Source organism: Nerophis lumbriciformis, linkage group LG07 (genome assembly GCF_033978685.3).
Source record: "Nerophis lumbriciformis linkage group LG07, RoL_Nlum_v2.1, whole genome shotgun sequence".
NCBI classification, from domain to species: Eukaryota; Metazoa; Chordata; class Actinopteri; order Syngnathiformes; family Syngnathidae; genus Nerophis; species Nerophis lumbriciformis.
The window spans coordinates 25521487-25546614 of record NC_084554.2 but is presented as its reverse complement, the minus strand read 5'-3'; the positions used below and the strand labels follow the sequence as shown (position 1 = coordinate 25546614).

Below are 25128 nucleotides of genomic sequence, written 5' to 3'. Positions count from 1 at the left end.
AAAATTTACAGGGTGATTCCACAATATTATTTCAGAATTGAGTGATTCAATACATTTTTCACTCTGCTTGATTGATCTAAAAATGAAACTGTTACTACCAAAATATACATTCTTGAATTATTTTAGTGTTTTTATTTAAGCCAGAAAGTTGACATTTGAAATGGCTATAGTTGTGTGTCATGTCTCTTATGTTTTTTTCTACAAAATTAAACAACTTTGTGAATTATTAATGACTTATGTTTACAGTTAATAGCACTTTTTTCTCTGGAGACCCAAAGCTGGAGCCTATCCTAGCTGCATTCTTAAGCAACATTTAAAGCAGTCTGGGTGGCACTGGGAGCAAGGTGGGTGAAGTATCTTGCCCAAAGGACACAATGGCAGTGACTATGGCGGAAGCTGGACTTGAACCAGAAACCCTCTCATTTTTGTCTGGCTGCTCTACCATCTGAGCCACACCGCTCCAACTGAATGAACATCCTCCAGGTCTGGTAATTCCATAATTTTTGCCAAGTATCTTATTATATTCTGTTTAAATGTGGCCAGTGGGCCCCACTATAGGCACCCATGCTTTAGAAATTCACTGAGCAATAGTATCACAAGATTTGCAGTCTTCAAGCATTGGAGGCATATTTATTCGAAAAATCATAATGTATAAGGTTCCACTACAGCTTCCTTAAGCGATAATATTTCGTTCTTCAGTTAAACAGGACACTGTTGTAATAATCCAAAACCAAATCATATCATATCCGGTGGCGAGCCATAACATGGTGCTTTTTTGATGCATCATCCTCCAAAGTTTAGTTCTGTGTGTGCCATTCATTTTGATTGAATGTGTCATCAAACTGCTGAGCTGTCTCCCTAACACCTTGAGCTGTTAAGAGGTGTCAGAGGAAGAGCGTGTGCAGAATTAGTCCAGCTGTTGGTCTTTCCGAGCGATTTAGCTGAAGAATGTGCTCTTGGGATACCTGGGCTGCTTCACTATTATTACTCTTCCAGGTTCATTTATTATTCACATAACAGGTTTCAAGTAAGTGAAGTCATTTCTTGCACACGTTAAGTCATCGGCGGTGCAGCAGTTGCTACTGTGACAAGCGATATCCGCCGCTGCTTATTACCCAAAAAAGAGGGCACCTTCATGGCTGACTTTGCAATAAGGTTTGCATAAACAATCTGCTTCCCACTGGCTTCACATCTGGACGCTTGGGATTCCAACTGCCTGTTATTTCATTAAATGTAGCACTAGCAGTGTGTCCTGAAAATAAGATGACTTTTACTTTATACCCTTCATGGGTAATAACATTTGTAAGACAACAGGATGATTGACAGCTGTCCTTCTTTTTCCTTACTTTTTTGTGTAGAGCATCTCCCCAAGCTGCAGCCGAGGCCGTATTCAGCCGCCAGGTAAGACAAATAGCATAATTTGTTCATTACCATGATAAGTACGTCAAATTCATACCTTGAAATGTCTCATTGCTGCACAAATACTGGTGCAAATCATTAGACAACAGAATAAGAAGTAATTGAAAGGAAGCGAATCAAGAATGTGCTCTGACATTGAATTCGTTTTTGCATAAAGAAATGACACTCAAACACTGAAATCTCCTCATTCAAGCCAAATATGGGTTTGTTATACAAATGTTTGAATGACTAAATGAATAAAGAGCATGTCAAGGTGTTAACTGAATAAAAAATGAACTCTTTATTCTCTATAGAAAATTGCTTTTTCTTTTCTCTTGTACTAAAAAGATGACATCATTCTATTGGGTGCAGCATCCAAAAAATGTGCAAAAAATGTTGTCTATCTTTGTTTTCCCTGCGATGAGGTGGCGACTTGTCCAGGGTGTACCCCGCCTTCTGCCCGAGTGCAGCTGGGATAGGCTCCAGCACCACCGCCACCCAGAAAGGGACAGGCGGTAGTAAATGAATGGATGGTATTGGACTTGAAAAGGCTGCTCGATGAGAAGATCGATACATGCTTTTATGTTAGTCTCCAAAAGTGTCTAATAACACCAGAAAAAGTAATTTGATTTGTCGCTTGTTGTTTAAAAAAAACTACAGAGTCGAGAAGGGTATAAACCAGGCAGTTCAACTGGCACCCGGGGGCCAAATCTTCTCAGGAATATACAAAATAAGACTACCGGTAATAGTGAAGGGGGAAGTCTGGCCCCTCAAGCCCTTTGCTTTCTGGAACAATTGAATATTCCTGGTCTAAATATCTAAATACTCACAAAGTACCACTGATCCAGGTGCAGATGAGATGCGTTAGGGACGTGGCAGGTGAGGCTGGGCCATTTAAAAAAACAAATAATTAATTAACAAAACATTTTTGATTTATTGAAACTGTTGTATATGCATTTTTCAGGCACAAGAAATGTCCATGAAAACGCAAAATACATTTTTACTGTCAAAATATCACTTCCGCGTTCTTTAAATCAAATATCAATAAAAATACGATCTAAACAAAATTTGTTGAACGCTTGCCTCAGCCGGAGATATTCGCCGTTCCTCATGCCTAAACGCCGCACTGAGTTGCAGGATGAGGGGATGATCTCAGGAGCACTAAAACAAGCTCGCGAGTTAGCAAACCATCTCGCAAGCTTACTTGTTGTCGCCTCCGTTCGCTCTCTGAGGCTCAATGTTGGCGGCTGTCTACTTTGCTGCTAATCACATTTGGATGATTACAATCCCAACACTGTTAGTTACAAGCCAGTTGTAGTTCTGGAATATTTATTTGTATTCAGCGAGATGGTATATTATTGATGTGGCAGATTGTAAACGTGACAGCACTTTGTGCTAATATACATTTTATTCTTTTTTTCCCTCAAAGAGTGCTTACATCACTGATTTTTGTGTGATTGTAATTGTTTAAAAAAAAAATTATTTCGTAAAATCTCTAAGTTTGCAAATATCCTGAGTATGTAGAATTGCAGGAAGCTGATATGAGGCTGACGTTCCTGACTGCTAAGTGCGCATGCAAACTTAAATTATAGAAACCAGGGACCTCATTAATCAAGGTTGTTGTGCACAAAAAAGTTACAGGGGTGAATTGTATGTAAGTAACTTCCACCGCAAACGTTGGTTTTATAGAAAAGTTATATACGGAAAAGCTTGTGTAGTTCTACGCACCTTTTCGACCATCTGTAGTTTGCGCAAAGTTTTTCAGACACGGTAATCAGAGACGACTGAAGGTGTCACAAGGAAATAAAACATCTGCATACAAAAACATACACATCAACATATATTTCACAATGTATAAGCATTTCTTTAAGTCTTGATGCATTGTATATGTATTGGTTAGAGCCAAAATATCCAGCCATATTAATGTAGTTATAGTGTACCAGCAGTTGTTATGTGGTGGGTCATTTAGTGCCTAAGCAAATCAGCACTCCGCGCCGCTGGCAGCAATGTCACCAATACTACATTTCTAGGATAATTTTTACAACATGACTTTCTACACTGTAGAATCTACAGCCTGAGTAATGGTTTTTATGTAAGTATGACATTACATCAGGCGACACAGAAAAATTATACTGAGAGGTGCTGTAGTGCCCTCAGTCGCCACACACACCGAGTCTGAATTGGGGTGGCGTACGTGAGCTAGCAGGCGCTTGTTGCTACCACACCACCTTCTGCCACTGAAGAAGCCAGCGGCTTGTTGAAAAAAAAAACTATTTACACAAACAAAATGCAAGAAATACATTTTAATACTCTGCTGAATGATGACTTAAAGGTCTACTGAAATGCGATTTTCTTATTTAAACGGGGATAGCAGGTCCATTCTATGTGTCGCGCTTGATCATTTCGCGATATTGCCATATTTTTGCTGAAAGGATTTAGTAGAGAACATCGACGATAAAGTTCGCAACTTTTGGTCGCTGATAAAAAAGCCTTGCCTGTACCGGAAGTAGCAGATGAGTAGCGTGACGTCACAGGTTGTGGAGCTCCTCACATCTGCACATTGTTTACAATCATGGCCACCAGCAGCGAGAGCGATTCGGACCGAGAAAGTGACGATTTCCCCATTAATTTGAGCGAGGATGAAAGATTTGTGGATGAGGAAAGTGAGAGTGAAGGACTAGAGGGCAGTGGGAGCGATTCAGATAGGGAAGATGCTGTGAGAGGCGGGTGGGACCTGATATTCAGCTGGGAATGACTAAAACAGTAAATAAACACAAGTCATATACTCTATTAGCCACAACACAACCAAGCTTATATTTAATATGCCACAAATGAATCCCGCATAACAAACACCTCCCCCCTCCCGTCCATATAACCCGCCAATACAACTCAAACACCTGCACAACACACTCAATCCCACAGCCCAAAGTACCGTTCACCTCCCCAAAGTTCATACAGCACATATATTTCCCCTAAGTACCCAAAAATATGTACGTGACATGCACATAGCGGCACGCACGTACGGGCAAGCGATCAAATGTTTGGAAGCCACAGCTGCATGCGTACTCACGGTACCGTGTCTGCGTATCCAACTCAAAGTCCTCCTAGTAAGAGTCTCTGTTGTCCCAGTTCTCCACAGGGCAATGGTAAAGCTTGACTGTCATCTTTCGGGAATGTAAACAATGAAACACCGGCTGTGTTATCCGGCAAAACAGTCAGGGGGTGCATTCTACGGCAGGGGTGCGTTATCCGGCACAACACCTGCCGCAATACACCGCTTCCCACCTACAGCTTTCTTCTTTGCTGTCTCCATTGTTCATTGAACAAATTGCAAAAGATTCACCAACACAAATGTCCAGAATACTGTGGAATTTTGCGATGAAAACAGACGACTTAATAGCTGGCCACCATGCTGTCCCAAAATGTCCGCTACAATCCGTGACGTCACACCCCGACGTCATCATACCGAGACGTTTTCAGCAGGATTTTTCGCGCAAAATTTAAAATTGCACTTTAGTAAGCTAACCCGGCATGTGTTGCAATGTTAAGATTTCATCATTGATATATAAACTATCAGACTGCGTGGTCGGTAGTAGTGGGTTTCAGTAGGCCTTTAATGTGATTACCAAGATGGAGGATTAAAACAAGCTCAAAAACATCTCCAAAACTGGACTTTTGACCTTTACTACTTAAAATACAAATAAAAGGAAAGAACACAAATGTTTTTGAATTTTACAAAAATTTAAAAATGTGCCTGAGAAGAATTTGAGAAGGCTGTATTAACATTAATGAGAGCATATACCATTAAATATTTCTAAAAACTCCAATGTTCCTCACCAAGCAGAGTTGTGATGCTATCTACGGAGTTGGACTAACAAGCGACATTCACACATAGTCCCATTATAATGTGTTTAAAAGTGATGGTGACGGGGTTGCACCAAATCTGATTGTGATGGTCTGAATTTATTTTTCGCCACAAATGAAATGAATATACTGTATGGGAAACACTGGTAGAATATTGACGGGGCCATGAGTATTCCCTGAAAAAAAGAGATTTCTGGTGCATTTTCTGTCCACATTAGACTGTTTACTCGCTCATTGTATGAACTATAAAACATTTTTGACTTAATAGAAGTTACCTTTTAAATGTGTTCATTGTTCTCAGCATGTCATATAAATAGTGACAGCCATGCCATAGGTTTCTAACTTTCTTTCTAAAAGCAAAAACAGACTTTGCGTCACCTTGTCCCGCCTGTCTGTTCAGTACTCCATGTTAAGTGCACTTCAGTGCTGCCGTTCCCTAATAAACTCTTGTGATGGAGGAAACTTGGAGCAAAACAAATGGACTATTGCAAGGCCTCTCGATAACGTTCCTTTATTTAAATCAACCCAAGTGTTTCCATCTTTTCGCCTCACTTAGCCGGCCATTGATTTTTTCGCTCTTCCTCTTAAGCTCGTACCCATTAGGGTCCGCTTCAAAGCTCACGTAGCACACGAGCGTCTATAACACAAGGTCAGAATTTTTCAGCTTTTTTGCTGCTGGCTCGCATGTCAAAATTGAGAGACAGAGAGGGCGCAGAGGGGGAGAGATGGCGACTAGTTTATCAGACTGAGGAGAGACATTAGAAACTTGCATTATTCATGGTGGTGTCCAGCGGCAAACAGGAAGTGGATGTATGCTAAGATATTCTTTACTCTGAGTTTGAGTTTGAGTTTATTTCGAACATGCAAGCATACAACATGATACATCACAATTTCCAGTTTCTCTTTTCAACATGTTCGAAAAGGAGTAGGAAGAAGCAGAGCTTATTTAATCCTACCCCTTTTCTTTTACATAACAGTTGCTAAAACTTTTTGTTCACTTCCTGTTCACAATTTATTCACAATATACTCCATAAGTAATCACAAAAAATAAAAATAAAATAATAATAATAATTTAATAATAATAATTGGTGAAGTAAGTCATATTTCATATGATGAGATAAGTAAGATTATTTATTAGAATGTTTATTCTTCTTTGTACTTTGTAAACACTTTAAGTTTGAAGAGTTTCTTGAAGTGGATTATATTAGTACATTGTTTGATTGCTTTGCTTAATCCATTCCATAATTTAATTCCACATACTGATATACTGAACATGTATACAAATGTTTTAAATTACATTTTTCTCTAAGATTATATTTCTCCTCTTTTTTTGAGAAGAATTGTTGTATATTCTTGGGTAGCAGGATATAGTTTGCTTTGTGTATAATTTTAGCTGTTTGCAAATTCACTGTGTCATGGAATTTCAGTATTTTTGATTCAATAAATAAAGGATTTGTATGTTCTCTATATCCAACATTATGTATTATTGTAACTGATCTTTTTTGTAACACCGTTAGTGAATGAAGTGTACTTTTGTAGTTTTTTCCCCATATTTCTACACAGTAACTCAGATATGGTAACACTAGTGAGCAGTAGAGAATATGAAGTGATTTTTGGTCTAGAACATGTTTTGCTTTATTCATTATTGACGTGTTTCTTGCTACTTTATGTTGTATATTTTTTACATGAGATTTCCAGTTCAATTTATCATCATACCTAGAAATTTGGTTTCATTTACTCTTTCAATTTCTACTTCGTCTATTTGTATTTGTGTTTGACTTTCTTTTCTACTGTTACCAAATAGCATTATTTTAGTTTTACAAAGATTCAACGATAGTCTGTTTTTGTCAAACCATCTTTTTAATTTGTTCATTTATTCTGTTATTTGTATTAGCTTCTTTGTGTTCTCTCCTGAACAAAACGCTGTTGTATCATCCGCAAATAATACTAACTTTAAATCTTTTGTAAATTTACAAATGTCATTTATATAGAGATTGAATAATTTAGGTCCTAGTATTGATCCCTGAGGTACACCACAGGATATATTTAGCGTTGTAGATGTGTGTTCGCCTAGCTTCACGTATTGTTTCCTGTTTGTTCGATAACTTCTTATCCAGTTTAAGACTAACCCTCTGATGTCATATCGTTCTAGTTTTTTGATTAAAATATTGTGATTAATTCTGTCAAATGCTTTGGTTAGATCCATAAACACTGCTGCCGCACATTTTTTACTATCTATTGCATTGGTAATGTCTTCTGTAATTTCAATTAAAGCCATTGAAGTTGAAACATTAGCTCTGTATGCATATTGGTTCTCTTTGAGTATTCTATTTTTGTTTGTGAAACTCTCTAATCTGTTATTCAACAGTTTTTCAATGATTTTAGAAAATCCTCTTCCAAGGATTAGACTTTTTTGTCCCTTTTAATATTGTTAAACAATAGTCTTGCCATTCCGTTGCCATATCACTTTCTTAAAGCCTTTTCATCTCTGCTTCTTTGATCAGCTGCTGTCCAAATGGGTTTTGTGAGAGGTGTTTTTTTTGTCTGAATCCGTTTCACCTTTTTCTACTACTCTATATCTCTGTTTGTATGCTATGCACACGCACTCGCCGCCGCTTGCGTCTAACTTTTTTTATTTTTTTATCTGCCTTTCTCAAACTCTCAGCTCCTGCCTTCAGCAGCCAGGAAAGCTGAATTTCGTGTTTAGTGTAGTGGAATTCCCAGCGTGCTCTTGGCGGCCTGTGGGGAGACAAGGCTTGTGTAGCGGTTGGCTTTCTGACCTCGTCAACCCTGTCCAGGTTCTCCCTGACAAGCCGGAACTACTGTGCGGCACGGTTCCGCCAAAGGTGAGGAGTAAATACAAAAAAAAGGAGAGCTGTAATAGTAGTGTTATAGACTAGACCAGGGATTCTCAAACTCTGGTATGTGTACCACTAGTGGTACACCCCAAAAAAAAATCACTTGATTAAAGTACAGTGTTTTATTTTCCTATATTCAAACACAGTGTTGTTTAAACTATGCATAATGTTACAGTAGCCAAAATTGTTTTCAAATACAAAACCTTTGCCTTGTTTTTAATGAATACTTAGGCCTCCTACACTACTTTAATTTGATATTGGTCATTGTGGTGGTACTTTGAGAGCTAAGTATTTTTCTGAGGTGGTACTTCGGGAAAAAAAGGTTTGAGAACCACTGCACTAGACAATCTGTGGAAGTTTAAAGGAAAATCAAATAAAAGAAGGCATAGTGAAGCTCAGCCAGATTGTGAATTTCCAAAGTGAAAAAAATTATGCATTTTATCTTTCTAATATATATTGTCTATTTTCTAAATACAGTGGAACCTCGATTTACAACTCCCCCATTGTACGTACTTTTCTATTTACGAACCACATGCGGAATAAAAATATGCATTGATGTACAAACGTTTCATTCAGGCAGTGCTGCTGTTTGCTACTGTGTGCTTTGAAGTTGTTTTTTTTCCTAGGCTTTTTTATTTATTTTATTTTTGTAGCTTTGCTAGCTCAATATAAGCCTAAAGAAGGCAATGGCCAAACGATGTGAACTAATCGATAGAATACTAAAATAATCGACAGCTGCACCCCTCTCTAGACTTGTTTTCTGGTTCTTTTAAAAGTAAATTTGCCGACATCTGGTTTAATCCAATTAGGATTTAATATCAATGAATCGTGCAGCCCTGCTGAACTGAGTAGTCATGACAATACATACATCATTATAATTATCTAAAAAAACTAATACAAGATAGTGCTAAATCCAATTATTGCGGCCTATTTTTTTTTTATGACGGATGAATGTATTGCAAACTCTTTAATGGTGATGATAAATGCAGTAAACAACTGTTGAGCAGATAAGAAGTATGACATTTTATTTTATCGCAATTGAAATAAAACGTTTTTTCCAAAAATGTGTTATTAAAAATGTTATTAAATTCGGGTCAATGAGCTATTACACACAAAATCAAACCCTTCTGATGATGTTGTAATTTGTTCTTAGTTTAATTTTAGGTACACAATTCTGCTTTAATTCAAAGGTTAAAAAATTGGGGAAATGTTCAAATGAGAACTATTCAAGTCTTGGCAAAGCCAGCGCTGTCGGAATGAGCTGGTTTCATTATTTGCTTTTCATTACCCTACTCTCACTTCTTAATTCGTGAGACTCCACCAACTGGCAAGTTTTGGGCCTGTTTTTGTGTTGTCGATTAAAACAAAATGTAATTTGAATGAAAGCAACTAAATCCTCTCTCTCTACACTCTATGGATTTTAGTTGGAGCTCATAAGTTTTCTCATTAGTCTGTCTTAGAATGTTAAGTAGATCAATTAATAGATTGGGAGGCCCACAGTGGCTTTTCAGCAGTGTTCTAATTACTTTCATTATTTGGAATGCACATTGTGACACTCTCTCCGTCAGGTCTATGTGAGTTTGAGACCCAACTGCTCCTTTCGACTTCCACCTGACCCATCAGTTCCTCTCATAATGGTCGGGCCTGGCACCGGAGTCGCACCCTTCATTGGTTTCCTGCAGCAAAGGTGAACAAATGTATATTCATGCATTCTTGACTATTGTCTTGCACAGATTGTTGCTGTGACCTTTTTCTGCTGGTAATGGATATTCACAAATGTCCATGCGATGTTTAGAGCGCGTCATTGCCGCACATTTCCATCTAAATCCGTCGTGACAATTAAACCGGGCTTCAGAAAGGTTGACGTCATTCCGTCTCACTAGGCGTAATAAATATGAACGACGACTCCTGCCATCGTGCCAGAGATTGTTTCCAATGCTTCACTCGTCTCATTAGGAATAAATGAGGTCCTCCACAATGCGCGCTCTTATGATTTGGTGTGTAATGAGCAGCCGGGAGTGTCAGGACCACACAAAAGCATATCGATTTAAACATAAATAAACCGCATGGTGGTGGCCGCAGGGTAAATTATAGCCAGCCAATGCCGAAGTGATTTTTATTACAAGCTGTTGATTTAATTGAAAGTGTCATTATGGACATCAGGATGGTTTTAATGTGACACTTTGGAGCGTCTGAAGTGACCGTATGATCCGTCATTAAAAGCTTCTCCTGCCTACACTGATACCCGAGCATACGTCTGCTTTGGCATGTCTGGAAGCAGCACAGGTTTTTTTTAGCGTGACTGACACATCTATGTCCTAGGTGACTTTGTGCAGATGAGGTTGTGCCCCAGTCAGCTTCAATAGTCTCTAAATCCCCCACCTTCCTACTATGGAAGTCAGCAGTGACTGGGACTAGTGACTTAGGTTGCGCAATATAGATGATATATGATCTAAATGACACAAATTTGGCTGATGATAGAGCTTTTAATGCTATCGTTATTTTGTGATAATGCATGTTAATGACATGTTCTAGCTGTGTCCCACAAATTTGACAGCGACAAGCAAACGGCCGCGTCCTCAATTCAATGTAGCGTCCTCACTATAACAAAGTAGCGGCTGATGTCCCGGCTACTAATTCACTAATCCTTGTCTCAATTGCGGAAAATAAACATTTCTTACAAATACCATTATCACTGGAGGACTAGAAGACAAGGAATATCTAAACGTGCGGGAGGATACAAAATGCATAGTTAAACGCTGAGCTAAACCTCTTGAACGTAAACAAGGGTGGGCGGATTCATACAAATAACAGTAACGATACCGAGTATTCCAGCAGTAGATGGTCGATACTGCAGTGATTAGATCTGGGTTTTTTTTATTATCACAAACAGTTTTTTGTTGTATTTGTTATTGATAACAAACTCAGTAAATAAGAGTGAATGGTAGTTTTTGCTTTTAATTATTTTGGCCTTATTGACTTTATTATAAACAAAAGGAATATGGAAGTAATTTAAATATTATAGTTATAGTGTTACACTACCATCCTGCAATTTTGTCAAATTACAGTTGTGATCAAAAATGTTACCATTTAATGATCCTGAAAATTTTAGGTATGAACATTGGTATGACCAATACTGCCCCTGTAAATACTTGATATTGGATCAATACCCAAAGCTAATGTAAAGTATCCAAAAAACAGAAGAATAAGTGTTTATTACATTTTAACAGAAGTGCAGATAGAATCATGTTACAACAGAAATGAACAAGATATTAACAGTAAATTAACAAGTAAATTGGTTAATAGTTTCAACAAAATAATACCCCTGGAAATTACGCAATATGTTACCGCATACATCAGCAGCTAAACTGGGAGCCTTTGAACCTGTTTTTAAATGATTGTATTATCATTTATATACCAAATAATATATATTGTGATATATTTCGTTATCGCAAGAAGCTGCAATATATATTGCAATATATATTTTAGGCCATACTGTCCATCTTGACAGTCAAACAAAAACAAAGTGGAACTACTCATTCTGTGAATATGCCTGACATACATGTAATAAGCAGGGAACAGGAAATTATTTGAAACTGTCATATTGTTGCTAAAATCAATAAATGTTGTGTTGTTGCAACACAGCATCAACAGAACTAATTTAATAAATATAAGGAGCAAACTGCTCAGTCATATTAATTATTTTAGTTAAAGGGGAACTGCACTTTTATTGGAATTTTGCCTATGATTCAAAATCCTGATGTGAGACAAGCACATATGTTTTTTTTTTTTTTAATGTATTCTAACTAAATAAATACATGTTAGCAAAAGTCAGCTATCAATGGAAATAATTGGAGTAGCTCTATTCAGCTAGAAAGCCCTCATAAAACATCCAAAAACCTCCATCAACGTTTTATATATGTATAACATGCTATAAGTATACATGTTATATAGTAACAGGCACATTCGTAATATTTACAAATTTGGGCCATTTTAAGCATATGGCGGCGTATTCATTTCGTAGACGCATGACAACGTTCGCTTTTCCCTTCAACAACACTACTTTGGGACAAATGATGATCCAGAACATTATATTTTTGAGTCTGAATATGAGGAGGATGAGAAACATGTTTTAGAGGCTGTGTGCTAAACAGATTAAGGCTTCAACACTAAGCATCATGCAGCAACATTGCCAAGTGCTAAACAAGAAATACAAACTATGACCATAAAACAATCACTTTCTGTACAATGTCTGCTCTCACTGGGATGCTGACTGATGGGCTGTTCATATCTTCCTGTTTAGATGAAGTAATATTCATAATCCACCCCGAGGTAAAGAAAAAAAACAGGTGACCGCAAACAAGCATTTTTTTCATGGTTTTCTCGCCATCTTCGAGTTTTAAGTTGGATGTCAAAGTAGACCAACTTTTCGGTTTATGGCCACATCCTTCTACTATACAGGTGAGAGGCATGGTTTATAACTTCAAATTAACTTTGACCAACTCAGAGGTGATGCAGCAGCAGCTAAGTATTTCAATATGGCAGCATAAGCTAGCTCCCTGTGATCACGGCACCGCTAACATAGTTTGTCTGCTTTAGCATTTTTAATAACAATATCGCTAATACTTGGTTAATATTCATGTCAAAAGATGATTGTTGGCGGTTTTTGGATCTTTTTTAAAGGGCTTTATGGGCGCAATAGAGTACTCCCATTAGCTGCATTGCTAGCCACTTCGCACTTGCCGTATATTACAAATTACAATGCATAAAAAAAGAAAGAAAAATGTGTTCTTGTCTTGCATAGGTTTTGTAAGTTATAGAAAAATTCACCAAAAAGTGCAGTTCCCCTTTAACAACAGTACAGTAAGTACGTATGAGTTTAACACAAACAGCGTAGTAGCGTCACTGACATATTTAAATGTAGATAAAGCTGCCGGATGCTGACCACTAGGCTAATGCCATCTTTTGTTAACAAAATATACATTAGGAGGTTTCCAACAGCCTCATGCCGGCACTGATTAAAGACTCTGGCGGTTATTCGCCCTGGTATTAAACCACATACCCGTTGGCTATTAGAAACTTGGCAGTAAATTTAGAGTATTTATGGTATGTGTATTTTACTTTAGCTACTGCTTGGCAAAATGTATTTTAATTAATTTAGCTGTTTATAATATTGACATTATACTGAGCAGCCAGCTCCTTTCTTCTGCAGCTGTTCGGTCCATTGATGGCTCTTTGGTTATCATTAGGGGTGTTCTGATCCGATATTGATATCGGATATCAGTCTGATACCTGCAAAAGAACAAGTATCGGATTATATCACCTTGCATCCAAAAGCAAGCAGTCCTGCAGCGTGTTTACTTGTGCAAAGCATCTAAAAGTCCTCCAATAAGCACACAAGGTTGCTTCTCAAATAGTGGGGCAGGCGCGATGAGGTGTCAGGGGGGGCCTTAGAGGCAAGGGATTGTTAATATTTGTGCCTGTTTTCATTCTTGAACGATACACAAATCTCCAGCTAGGTGGCAGGACTGCTCGAATTAATCAACAGGCTCAACCAGGAAATATGACCAAGTACGCATACATAACCCTTCAGTTTAGCGGTAATGAGGATGTAAATAAATAAATATTGTCAGAATCTCATTAGGATTTCAATTCAGGGGGTGTGTGAATTTTTTTTGTCTCCTAGAGGGGGCGTGACAGAAAATAATTGACAACAACTGATATACGTAGAGGACATGTAGTACATAGACTTTGAGCCTGTACTTAAACAGTAATTCCCATCATTTAAAGGACGCTGCTGTCAGGAAGATGGATGAGCATTTTTTGTTCCAGACAGGTTCCTATGTGAAGCTAACATTACACGGGTTTATCATGTCATGTAAAAGTGTGATCTGTGGTGGGGGGAAGGGCTTTATTTTTTTCCACAAGTGTGTGGCGCCCCTTATGGGTGGTGCTACAACATGCTTGCATACCTGAAAGACAGATAACATTTAAAGTTTTAAATAATTTGACCAGTACTTCTTATATATGTCAGGGAGGCGCGTGAGAAAACAATACACAAGTCTTCAGCTTGGTGGTGTGCATAGGTGCTGATGCCAGCAACTCATAGCGTGGTTTGTACAATTAATGAATAAAGAAATATCAGCTTCTCAATTGCATTTACATTTATGGGGGACTTGGAAAAATGATGTCCACAAGGGGTGGCATGACAAGAAATTGAGAAGCATTGCCTTAATTGAACAGTAATAATATCATTATTGTTATTATTATGTTGCAGTCTAAAACACCACAATTGTTAATATAAACAAGTATAAAAAATGATAGTAGCATACTATAATTATTATATATTACAGAGTTTTCAAGGCAAAAGAGTATTAGAAAGTCTTCACTACATGTCCGCATCATTCAACTTACTGCATCACTACCTAAATGAAATTAATTATTTTTTGCCAAAATCAAATTAACACTCCACTTCAAAAGCACACATCTGCCATAAAGTTAGTGATCTTTTCATACCTACATAGCATTGTTCTTTGAGTACTTTCATTTGATCAATCATTATCTAACATTCCACACAACAAAATAAAAAAAGTATGTATGGTTCGTGTTGAGATCGAATTGGATCAATATAGGTATCAGCCAATATTGTTGTTACCGTATATGGTAAGTGAAAAAGTTGTATGGAGTCACGCCTAGTTATTGCCCTTAGTAGTGACGTGACAAAACACACACACACACCAAAACCAAAACACTCGCGGAGTTAATGCTTTAGCTGCCGATCAGGCATAATAATACATTTTTTAGCTATAGTTTTTCAGATTATGTTGGTTATAGGGCTGGGCAATATGGCCTTTTATTAATATCTAGATGTTTTTAGGCCATGTCACGATACACGATATATATCTCGATATTTTGCCTTAGCCTTGAATGAACACTTGATGCATATAATCACAGCAGTATGATGATTATATGTGTCTACATTAAAACATTCTTGTTCATACTGCATTAATATATGCTCATTTTAAACGTTCATGCAGAGAGGGAAATCACAACTAAGTCAATTTAGCAAAACTGTATTTATTAAACAGTTATTAAGCAGTGGCACAAACATTCATGTCATTTCAAAACAAAGTGCAAAATTGTCAGACATTTTAAAACAAGCTATTAGTGCACTTTTGTGCATGATGTCACTTAGATGACATATCAAAACAACACTAAATTAAAGTGCACTTTTTGTACAGAACGCCACTACAATATTTTAAAACTAATAAAGTGCACTTTTGTGCATGATGTCACACAAGATCACCCTGCACCAGCCGCTTATTAATCAGCAGACAAATGGAAAGTATGTATTTTGTGCCCTAGAAGTGCGGAACAATTTAAAATACCAAAATTACCATTTTAGCATTTTATTCATAGAAATCTGTTCCAGCAAACAGCAATATTCAAATCATTAGTCAAGGTTTTGTTTTACAAATACAAACACAATGCCCTTAAGCAACTACTTCCTCTGTGCCCTTTTGTTGTGGTTCATATATTTTCTTACATTATCCTGCACTCATAAGTTGCATGTTTCCTGTCTGCTCATACATTCTCGTCTCATCTGCGTTGTAACTCGTCCTGGTGTGAACTGAAGTGGCATTGGTTTTTAGAATCTTGCCCGATGGCAGATAACCATCACCAGGTGGTCAACAGGGAGGAAGGCGCCGTTTTCGCTTGGGAGGCTAAGTAGCATCCTGCCAGCAGCCAGATCACGCTGACATCCTTCTATCTCCTTCCTCAGTGCTAATCGATGCTTGTTTGTCAAAACATTCTTTGAATTCAGATTGTCGGGTGCTCGAAGCCTTTCTAAAAAGGTCAGAGGCTCACTTGGTGATCAGACACATTTTTAACCCGCCACCCACCCCAGTTGTCTGGCATTGATCGCTGGACTTGTGCAGAATATGACTTCTTGTTAGTGTTTTTCTGCTCACACAAGTGACAGCAATTAAACCTATCATATCGCTTACTTTTTTGTAGGGACTTTGTATGCTTGGGGCTCACTTGTGCATGACCTACAAGAGATTGTTTTCTAAGCATGTACTAGACAGAGATCTTGAACAATAGCTACTTCAGAACTGGAGCAGAAGGTCGCACAATGACCTCGGTGTTTTCTATACATTTATTTATTTTTTGCAGCCCACCACAGATAAATTGTGTAGATAAAGCAAAAGAAACACCGTGTAGTAATATATTAACTCTTCATTGCTCAAATCACACTATTGTCATACTCCCACATAGGTCAGACCTACTTCCGGTTTCTGTCTATGGCACTAAGCCTTCTGGGTAATGTAGTATATAAACATTTACTTCCTAATTGAAATGTATTTACATTTATTTATCCACTGTAAGACAATTAGGAACATATTTTAATTTGCCACGTTGACCTAGCAAAGAGGAAGCATTTACATGTTAGAGAGGTTGATGTGGGATGATAATCTCTCTTAATTTCTAATTTACCAACACAAACTTGCACTATAGATAGATATCAGCAGTTCACAAATGGTCTTAACATGCAGGGGTCTATGTGTTGGAACATAAATGAATGTGTAAGATGGAAAAACATTTTTTTTGTGTAAAATATACACTGAGAACGTCTGCAACTTGTGGACGACAGAACAAACAGTCGACAATAAAGAAGCTTTTAGTTAATAGTTATAATGAATTAAAAGCATTGAAACAGTACAGTAATTTGTAGGGGTGTAAAAAAATAAATAAATTCAAATGAATCACGATTTTTATTTGTAACGATTCTTAATTGATTAAAAAATCAAATGTATTTAAAAAAATATATATATTTAAAATATATTAATATTTTTATTTTTATTTTTTATCTGTCTAGTCCAGCCACTTAGACAAATCATATTTTTTGATGTAGATGCCCATATTTGCTGTAAAAATTTACTTTAGAAAAGAAGTGTTGGGTACTTATTTACCTTATTTGTATTTGACTTTATTAAATGTTTGGATAGAATTTTTTCAAACAAAACCAGTTTTCTTTATAGAAATTTATCAGAGCCGTTATCTATTTTATGAAGGAATGTAGTTAATCATAAAACTGGCCCCAAATGTTTAAAAAAAAGTATTGATATTTAATAGAGAATCGTTTTGAATTGAGAATCGATTCTGAATCGAATCATTACCCCCAATAATTTTATCAAATCAAATTGTGTGGTGCCTGAAGATTCACAGCCCTAGTAATTTGATAATGAGCTCTGAGTATGTGCTTTTACTGCTATTTAGTATCTAGTCTGCGTGGCATAAAACAAGTGAAAAATCAATACAGAATTGTTTTCTAATTTTTGTTGAAATCCTGGTGCTTTTTAAGGTTAAGGTTACAAGGAACACTTAAAACACTGATAACAAAATCATAAAATTACAAATTAATTGAGGTGAATGTCATAAAAAAGAAAATAAGCCTCAAAACATTGCAACTTTCTGAAAAAGCTGGTGCAAATTCAGGCATTTTAGACCGCAACAATCACAAAAAACCCCTCGAAATCTACAAACCCCGTTTCCATATGAGTTGGGAAATTGTGTTAGATGTAAATACTACCGGAATACAATGATTTGCAAATCCTTTTCAATCCATATTCAATTGAATGCACTACAAAGACAAGATATTTGATGTTCAAACTCATAAACTTTATTTTTTTTTGGTTGCAAATAATAATTAACTTAGAATTTCATGGCTGCAACACATGCCAAAGTAGTTGGGAAAGGGCATGTTCACCACTGTGTTACATCACCTTTTCTTTTAACAACACTTAATAAACGATTGGGAACTGAGGAAACTAATTGTTGAAGCTTTGAAAGTGGAATTCTTTCCCATTCTTGTTTTATGTAGAGCTTCAGTCGTTCAACAGTCCGGGGTCTCCGCTGTCGTATTTTATGCTTCAAAATGCGCCACACATTTTCGATGGGAGACAGGTTTGGACTGCAGGTGTGCCAGGAAAGTACCCGCACTCTTTTTTTATGAAGCCACGCTGTTGTAAAACGTGCTGAATGTGGCTTGGCATTGTCTTGCTGAAATAAGCAGGGGCGTCCATGAAAAAGACTGCGCTTGGATGGCAGCATATGTTGTTCCAAAACCTGTATGTACCTTTCAGCATTAATGGTGCCTTCACAGATGTGTAAGTTACCCATGCCTTGGGCACTAAGGCACCCCCATACCATTACAGATGCTGGCTTTTGAACTTTGCGTCGATAACAGTCTGGATGGTTCGCTTCCCCTTTAGTCCGGATGACATGATGTCGAATATTTCCAAAAACAATTTGAAATGTGGACTCGTCAGACCACAGAACACTTTTCCACATTTCGGTTTTTGATACAGTGCCGTCTGAGGGATTGAAGGTCACGGTATTTCAATGTTGGTTTCCGGCCATGCCGCTTACGTAGAGTGATTTCTCCAGATTCTCTGAACCTTTTGATGATATTATAGATCGTAGATGTTGAAATCCCTAAATTTCTTGCAAATGCACTTTGAGAAACGTTGTTCTTTAACTGTTTGACTATTTTCTCACGCAGTTGTGGACAAAGGGGTGTACCTCGCCCCATCCTTTCTTGTGAAAGACTGAGCATTTTTTGGGAAGCTGTTTTTATGGTTACTGGGGTTCAATCCCCACCTTCTACCATCCTAGTCACATCCGTTGTGTCCTGGGGCAAGACACTTCACCCCTTGCTCCTGATGGCTGCTGGTTAGCGCCTTTGCATGGCAGCTCCCGCCATCAGTGTGTGAATGTGGAAATACTGTCAAAGTGCTTTGAGTACCTTGAAGGTAGAAAAGCGCTATACAAGTATAACCCATTTATTTATTTAAACCCAATCATGGCACCCACCTGTGGGATGTTCCAAATAAGTGTTTGATGAGCATTCCTCAACTTTATCAGTATTTATTGCCACCTTTCCCAACTTCTTCGTCACGTGTTGCTGGCATCAAATTCTAAAGTTAATGATTATTTGCAAAAAAAAAAAAGTTGATCAGTTTGAACATCAAATACTGTATGTTGTCTTTGTAGCATATTCAACTGAATATGGGTTGAAAATGATTTGCAAATCATTGTATTCCGTTTATATTTACATCTAACACAATTTCCCAACTCATATGGAAACGGGGTTTGTATGTGAGATTGTCTATCTGTTCGCGCTTGCTCATAAACAAATTATAATGGGACTGTCTGGGAATGTAGCTTGCCGTTACAACTGTGTAGAGCAGTTTGCAATATACAGCATAACTCTTAACACACCTCCCACACACTGATGCTGCCAGCTTTACATTCCATTTACATCCATTTTCTACCGCTTCTCCCTCCTGGTTATATTTAATGAAAATAATTGATACAATAAATAAATCATGAATGAAAAGAAGCAAAAAGGTATACACATATAATATATGCCCCATAAACACACATATATTTGCGGTTTAACTCCAAATACTATTAAGGCCATATTTATATTTCACAACATAAAACAAAAAAACACATAGAAATCCATCAGCCCACTGAAACTTTGTTGCTGTATTTAGTGAGTATTCAGACCCCTTTAAGATACTTTAGAATGCTATGAGCAACAAATCAAGCAGCTTTTTCTGGTCTTATTGGACACATTTGAAGACATAAAATCATGTATAGCTCTTCTCACAGGGCGGCTTTCTCTTATTTGTGACATAAAAAAACAGACAAAAGAAGAGTAAGGTACTTGTGTAATTTCACACAGTGTCAATAAAAATGACATGCATATATTCATGCAAATTAGACGGTGTCATCGTTGGACCCCATTGGGGAACACTGAAGCACCCTATTCATTTTACACAAAACACATCGACTATTTGTTTCTTTGTTGATTATTAATGCCTCAAATCAGCTGACACAAAATGGAGTGCATTACTTGGTTGCAACCAGCAAAGGCGCTGTTTGTTCTGTCTCAACTAGTCAAAAGAGAATGTCAGCTGTGGAAGTATTTTTAGTCTATTTTATACCTGCATTGTCCTTTTCATCCTTACACTTTCCATCCTTTGTAACTGAGCTACTGTGTGGAACAATTTCCCTTGTGGATCATTAAAGTTTGTCTAACTCTAAGTCTATTAATGTAGCAAAATTATTTGAAAAATCGTATCTTCGTCTATGCGTCTGTAATCTAAATCACGTGTCTGTATATCAATCTGTGTGTTTGTGTGTGTGTAATCAGATCCGTACGTGTTTTAATTTGTGTGTCTGTATTATGATTTGTTTGTGGGAAGAAAGAAAAATCTGTCTGTATTTCGATCTGTGTGTAAAAAAAAAAAGTTTGCATCAGATTTGTGTGTGGCAAAAACCATCAATAGGCTTTCTATTTAATGCTAGTTGATAGTAGTGTTGTTCTAGTTCTGCCGTGAAAGGTGTGTGTGCGCGTATCCAGGTTTGTGTGTGTGTAATACAATCTGTGTGTGCAGATCCATGTGTGTGCGTGTAATACAATTTGTATGTCTGCTTATTTGGATCTGTGTGAAGCAGGACCCCTCGATTGGGTGTCTTTTTACACCTGACTTTTGCGACACTCCTGCCGTGAAAGATCTGTCTGTGCGTGTAAAAGGACTTGTCCGTAACTTCACCTTTCCTTTCCTTAAACTTGACTTAGACTTAGAGACTTAGACTTCCTTTATTGTCATTCAAATAAGAACGGCATTTCGTTGCATTAGCTCGTTGTAGTGCAGGATAAAAGAGCAATAAGGTGCAGATATAAATAGATTACGGTACAGATAAATATATTGCACTTTTGCATATGAATCCACGTTCACGGATGTATGTTATATTGTCTTTATATGTATATAAATTAGGGGTGTAACGGTACGTGTATTTGTATTGAACCGTTTCGGTTTGGTTCGGAGGTGTACCGAACGAGTTTCCACACAAACACATTAAGTAGCTGCCTAAGCTAAAGTCTAAACAAGCTGCTCTGCTTGTTCTGCCTGTCTCTGTCAGAACTCTACACAGCATTGTCCCACCCACACAACCATCTGATTGGTTACATGCAGAGCGGTAACAGCCAATCAGCAGTGCGTATTCAGAGCGGTAACAACCAATCAGCAGTGCGTATTCAGGGGCATGTAGTCAGTGCAGCGTAGTGATGAGCAGGTAGGTGTTTAGCAGGTAAGCATCAGGCAGCGGACTCTCCCCAAATTATAATAAACACCTCCCAGTCAACTACTAGTAACATCACGATGAGCCCATTGACGTTCTAGAAAGAAACGGCAGCTCAGCTCGCTCGCAGTCCTGGCTTGAGGTGAAGGCTAATTGGCTTTTAGCGTAACGTTAGCTCATTTTGCGGTGTGTGTGTGTGTGTTGCAGACAGCAAAGCCCTGTCTGTCTGTTATTTCACTTTACATTTTTCTGTGTTGATTGAGCTGTGTTGAAGCAGCAAAAAAGGACATTATGTTAAATGAAGAGTTTCTATCTCTGATAGTTGATATAGTGATGTAACTGCATCATAAAGCCTACATGAATTCCATGGTGTTCAGGGATGAATAGTCTCTCCTATTACTATTGTACTATTTTTTCAGCTATAGTTACATTGATCATTAGTAATGGAGCAGCCTAGTTTTGAATGGCAGGGTCCCTGCTATCACAAGTTGATAAAAATATAACATTTACATAATAAAAATCAACTACAGGCTTCCCAAATGCTGTAATAAATTAAGCATGATGAGTTGACTTGTAACTGTTAAATGTTTTTATATGTAGAAGAAAAGTTTTGTCATTTTATTTAATCTGAGCAACAACTTGAGGCAGTTTAATGTTGATTAACGTGGGCAGAATTATTACAGTGTTCCCAATGTTAAAAGGATAAAGCCATTGTTTACAAATTTGGTAAATAACAAAAAAAAAAATATTTTGTTGTTTTCTTACTGTACCGATAATGAACCAAACCGTGACCTCTAAACCGAGGTACGTACCGAACCAAAATTTTTGTGTACAGTTACACCCCTAATATATATATATATGTATATATATATATATATGTGTATATATACAGTGAGGTCCACAAGTATTTACACACCGTGCAATTTTGCAAGTTTTCCCACTTAGAAATTAGGGAGAGGTCTGAAATGTTCATCATAGATGTACTGTATTTCCACTGTTAGAGACATACCGGTAATCTAAAAAGAAAAATCAGGAAATCACATTGTATGATTATTTTAATGATTTATTGGTATGTTACTGGGGTTCATAAGTATTTGCACACATGAGAACATCAGTGTTAATATTTAGGGCAGAATGCAATTACAGAGGTCAAATGTTTCTTATAGTTCTTTACCAGGTTTGCACGCACAGCAACAGGGATTTTGGATCACTCCTTCACACAAAGTTTCCCTAGATCTGTCAGGTTTCGGGGCTGTCACCGAGCAACACGAAGTTTCAGCTCCCTCCAAAGATTTTCTATTGGATTTAGGTCTGGAGACTGGCTAGGCCACTCCAGAACCTTGATATGCTTCGTATGGAGCCACTCCTTGGTTATCCTGGCTGTGTGCTTCGGGTCATTGTCATGTTGGAAGACCCAGCCACGACCTATCTTCAATGCTCTGACTGAGGGAAGGAGGTTTTTGGCCAAAATCTCACAATACATGGCCCCGTTCATCCTCTCCTTAATACAGTGCTGTCGTCCTGTCCCCTTTGCTGAAAAGCACCCCCAAAGCATGATACTTCCACCCCCATGCTACACTGTAGGGATGGTGTTCTTGGGATGATAATCGTCCTTCTTTTTCCTCCAAACCCGACGAGTGGAGTTTATACCAAAAAGTTATATTTTGGTCTCATCTGACCACATGACTTTCTCCCATGACTCCTCTGGATCATCCAGATGGCCGTTGGCAAACTTCAGACATGGGCTGACTTAAGCAGGGGAACCTTCCGTGCGATGCATGATTTTAAAGCACTACATCGTAGTGTTCTACTGATAGTAGCCTTGGAAACAGTGGTCTCAGCTCTCTTCATGTCATTCACCAGCTCCTGCCGCGTAGTTCTGGGCTGATTCCTCACTTTTCTTATCACGAGTGATGCCCCACGAGGGGAGATTTTACATGGAGCCCCAGTCCGAGGTAGATTAGCAGTCATGTTTAGCCTCTTCCGTTTTCTAACAATTGCTGCAACAATTGATCTATTCTCACCAAGCTGCATCCCAATTGTCCCACAGCCTTTTCCAGCTTTGTGGAGCTCTACAATTTTGACTCTGGTCTCTTTTGACAGCTCTTTGGTCTTGCCCATGGTAGCAGTTGGACCTTGACTGACTGTGTGCTGCACAGGTGACTTTAATGAGCTCAAAGGGGTGGTGGGTGGGTGATTAGTTGTGGGGTCATGGTGGACTTTTTTTTAAAGGTAAACTGACAGCTCTTTGAGAGTCATAATTCTTGCTGATTCTCATGTGTGCAAATACTTATGAACCCCAGTAACATACAAATAAATCATAAAAAAAAATCATACAAAGCTATTTCCGGATTTTTCTTTATAGATTATGTCTCTAACAGTGAAAATACATCTATGATGAACGTTTCAGAACTCTACCTAATTTCTAAGTGGGAAAACTTGCAAAATTGCAGGGTGTGCAAATACTTGTGGACCTCACTGTATGTATGTGTATATATATATATATATATATATATATATATATATATATATATATATATATATATATATAATGTGTGTGTGTGTGTGTGTATGTGTATATATATATATATATATATATATATATATATATATACACACATACATACTACTCGTCTGCACCTTACACCCACTTGCACTCGTGTTGCCGTTGAAGCCAAAAACAACAGTGTTTCATTCACTTTGTCAATAGTTCATATTTTAGCAGTAACTCAGTTGTCTGAAGTATTTTTGTACTACTTTGTATTTTATACGTATTTTGAAATACGGACAGATTGTGTTTATCCACAGACAAATGATAATACGGAGACAAATTAAAGCACACACAGATTGATATACAGACAGACAAATTAACACACAGACACTTGAATTGGATCGCAGACACACAGATTGGTACACGTTTGCAAATCATTTTGCTACAATATTACTTTCATAGTCAGCTATGGGAAATGGAGCCACAGTTTAGGCAGGTAGGCATCCTCTATGGCTGAAGAAAATACTATATAAGATAATTGGGATGTTTACAAAGTCGGCTTGTTGACCCTCCCGCGCTAAATGGCACAATTGTGATTCCGACCAAATAGAGTGCTCTCGTTGCTGCTCTCTCGGTGGGATTGTGTTGCACACTGTTAAAAGTGTGCAGATGCGATGATATGATTTGTATTCAGGGAAAGGCGCCGCTATGGTCTGTTCAAAATGGAATCCAGGTTTTTTCATATTGGTATTGATCCCTTCAGGGCAGTCGGCGAGAGGGGAAAGAGACGAGCGTGCTAAAATGAGTTTACTTGAGGCTGTTTACGGATCAGAACAATCTTTCCCAGGATGCGAATGGGAGGGATGGGAATGGCACCCAGACGGCTCTGTTACCAGATCCCAATTGATGACATTTAATCATTTCGTCATCATCCTGTTGAATTTTTAATTCTGCTCCATTTGTACCTTACAAAAGGGATATACACATATACAATTTGTTATTATTTTCACACTAAATTTGCAAGACCCAAAAGCCTTTCTTTGTTATTGGTAGACTTTGACAAACCATTTAAACAGCTCAACTTTTATAAGATGTATGGTGTTCTTATTTTAAACTGCACATCTTTTTGTTGAGCAGCATTACAGTAGAAAATGCACACAATAAATACTCAAACCATTGAAAAGCTGATGACATGACTCTTGGATTAAATAGATAATGGTGTGCCTCAAAACGAGAAAAAAGCAAAGAAAAACTGCAGTTAAAGCCATTTACTAACAATAAACTATTGATGATATCCTACATTTTTTTGCAAATGCAGAAAGAAACGCAATATGCTTACCCTGAAACATATTTCTTGGT

The 25128-nt window shown here is 37.7% G+C and overlaps 1 protein-coding gene and 1 long non-coding RNA gene across 3 annotated transcripts in view; one reads left to right on the top strand and one right to left on the bottom strand.

The window, feature by feature from the left end:
• mtrr (5-methyltetrahydrofolate-homocysteine methyltransferase reductase) overlaps positions 1–25128 on the top strand; it is a 70285-nt gene that overhangs the window by 25072 nt on the left and 20085 nt on the right. For both annotated transcript variants that reach the window (XM_061965597.2, XM_061965598.2), the window contains exons 9-11: positions 1359–1401; positions 7928–8108; positions 9689–9807. In XM_061965597.2, coding sequence (XP_061821581.2) covers positions 1359–1401; positions 7928–8108; positions 9689–9807 — 343 coding nt within the window. The remainder of the gene's footprint in view (positions 1–1358; positions 1402–7927; positions 8109–9688; positions 9808–25128) is intronic.
• Positions 9057–25128, bottom strand: part of LOC133609734 (uncharacterized) — a 123797-nt gene continuing 107725 nt past the window's right edge. The window contains exon 3 of the long non-coding RNA XR_009815764.2: positions 9057–9796. This is a non-coding gene — a long non-coding RNA (uncharacterized lncRNA). The remainder of the gene's footprint in view (positions 9797–25128) is intronic.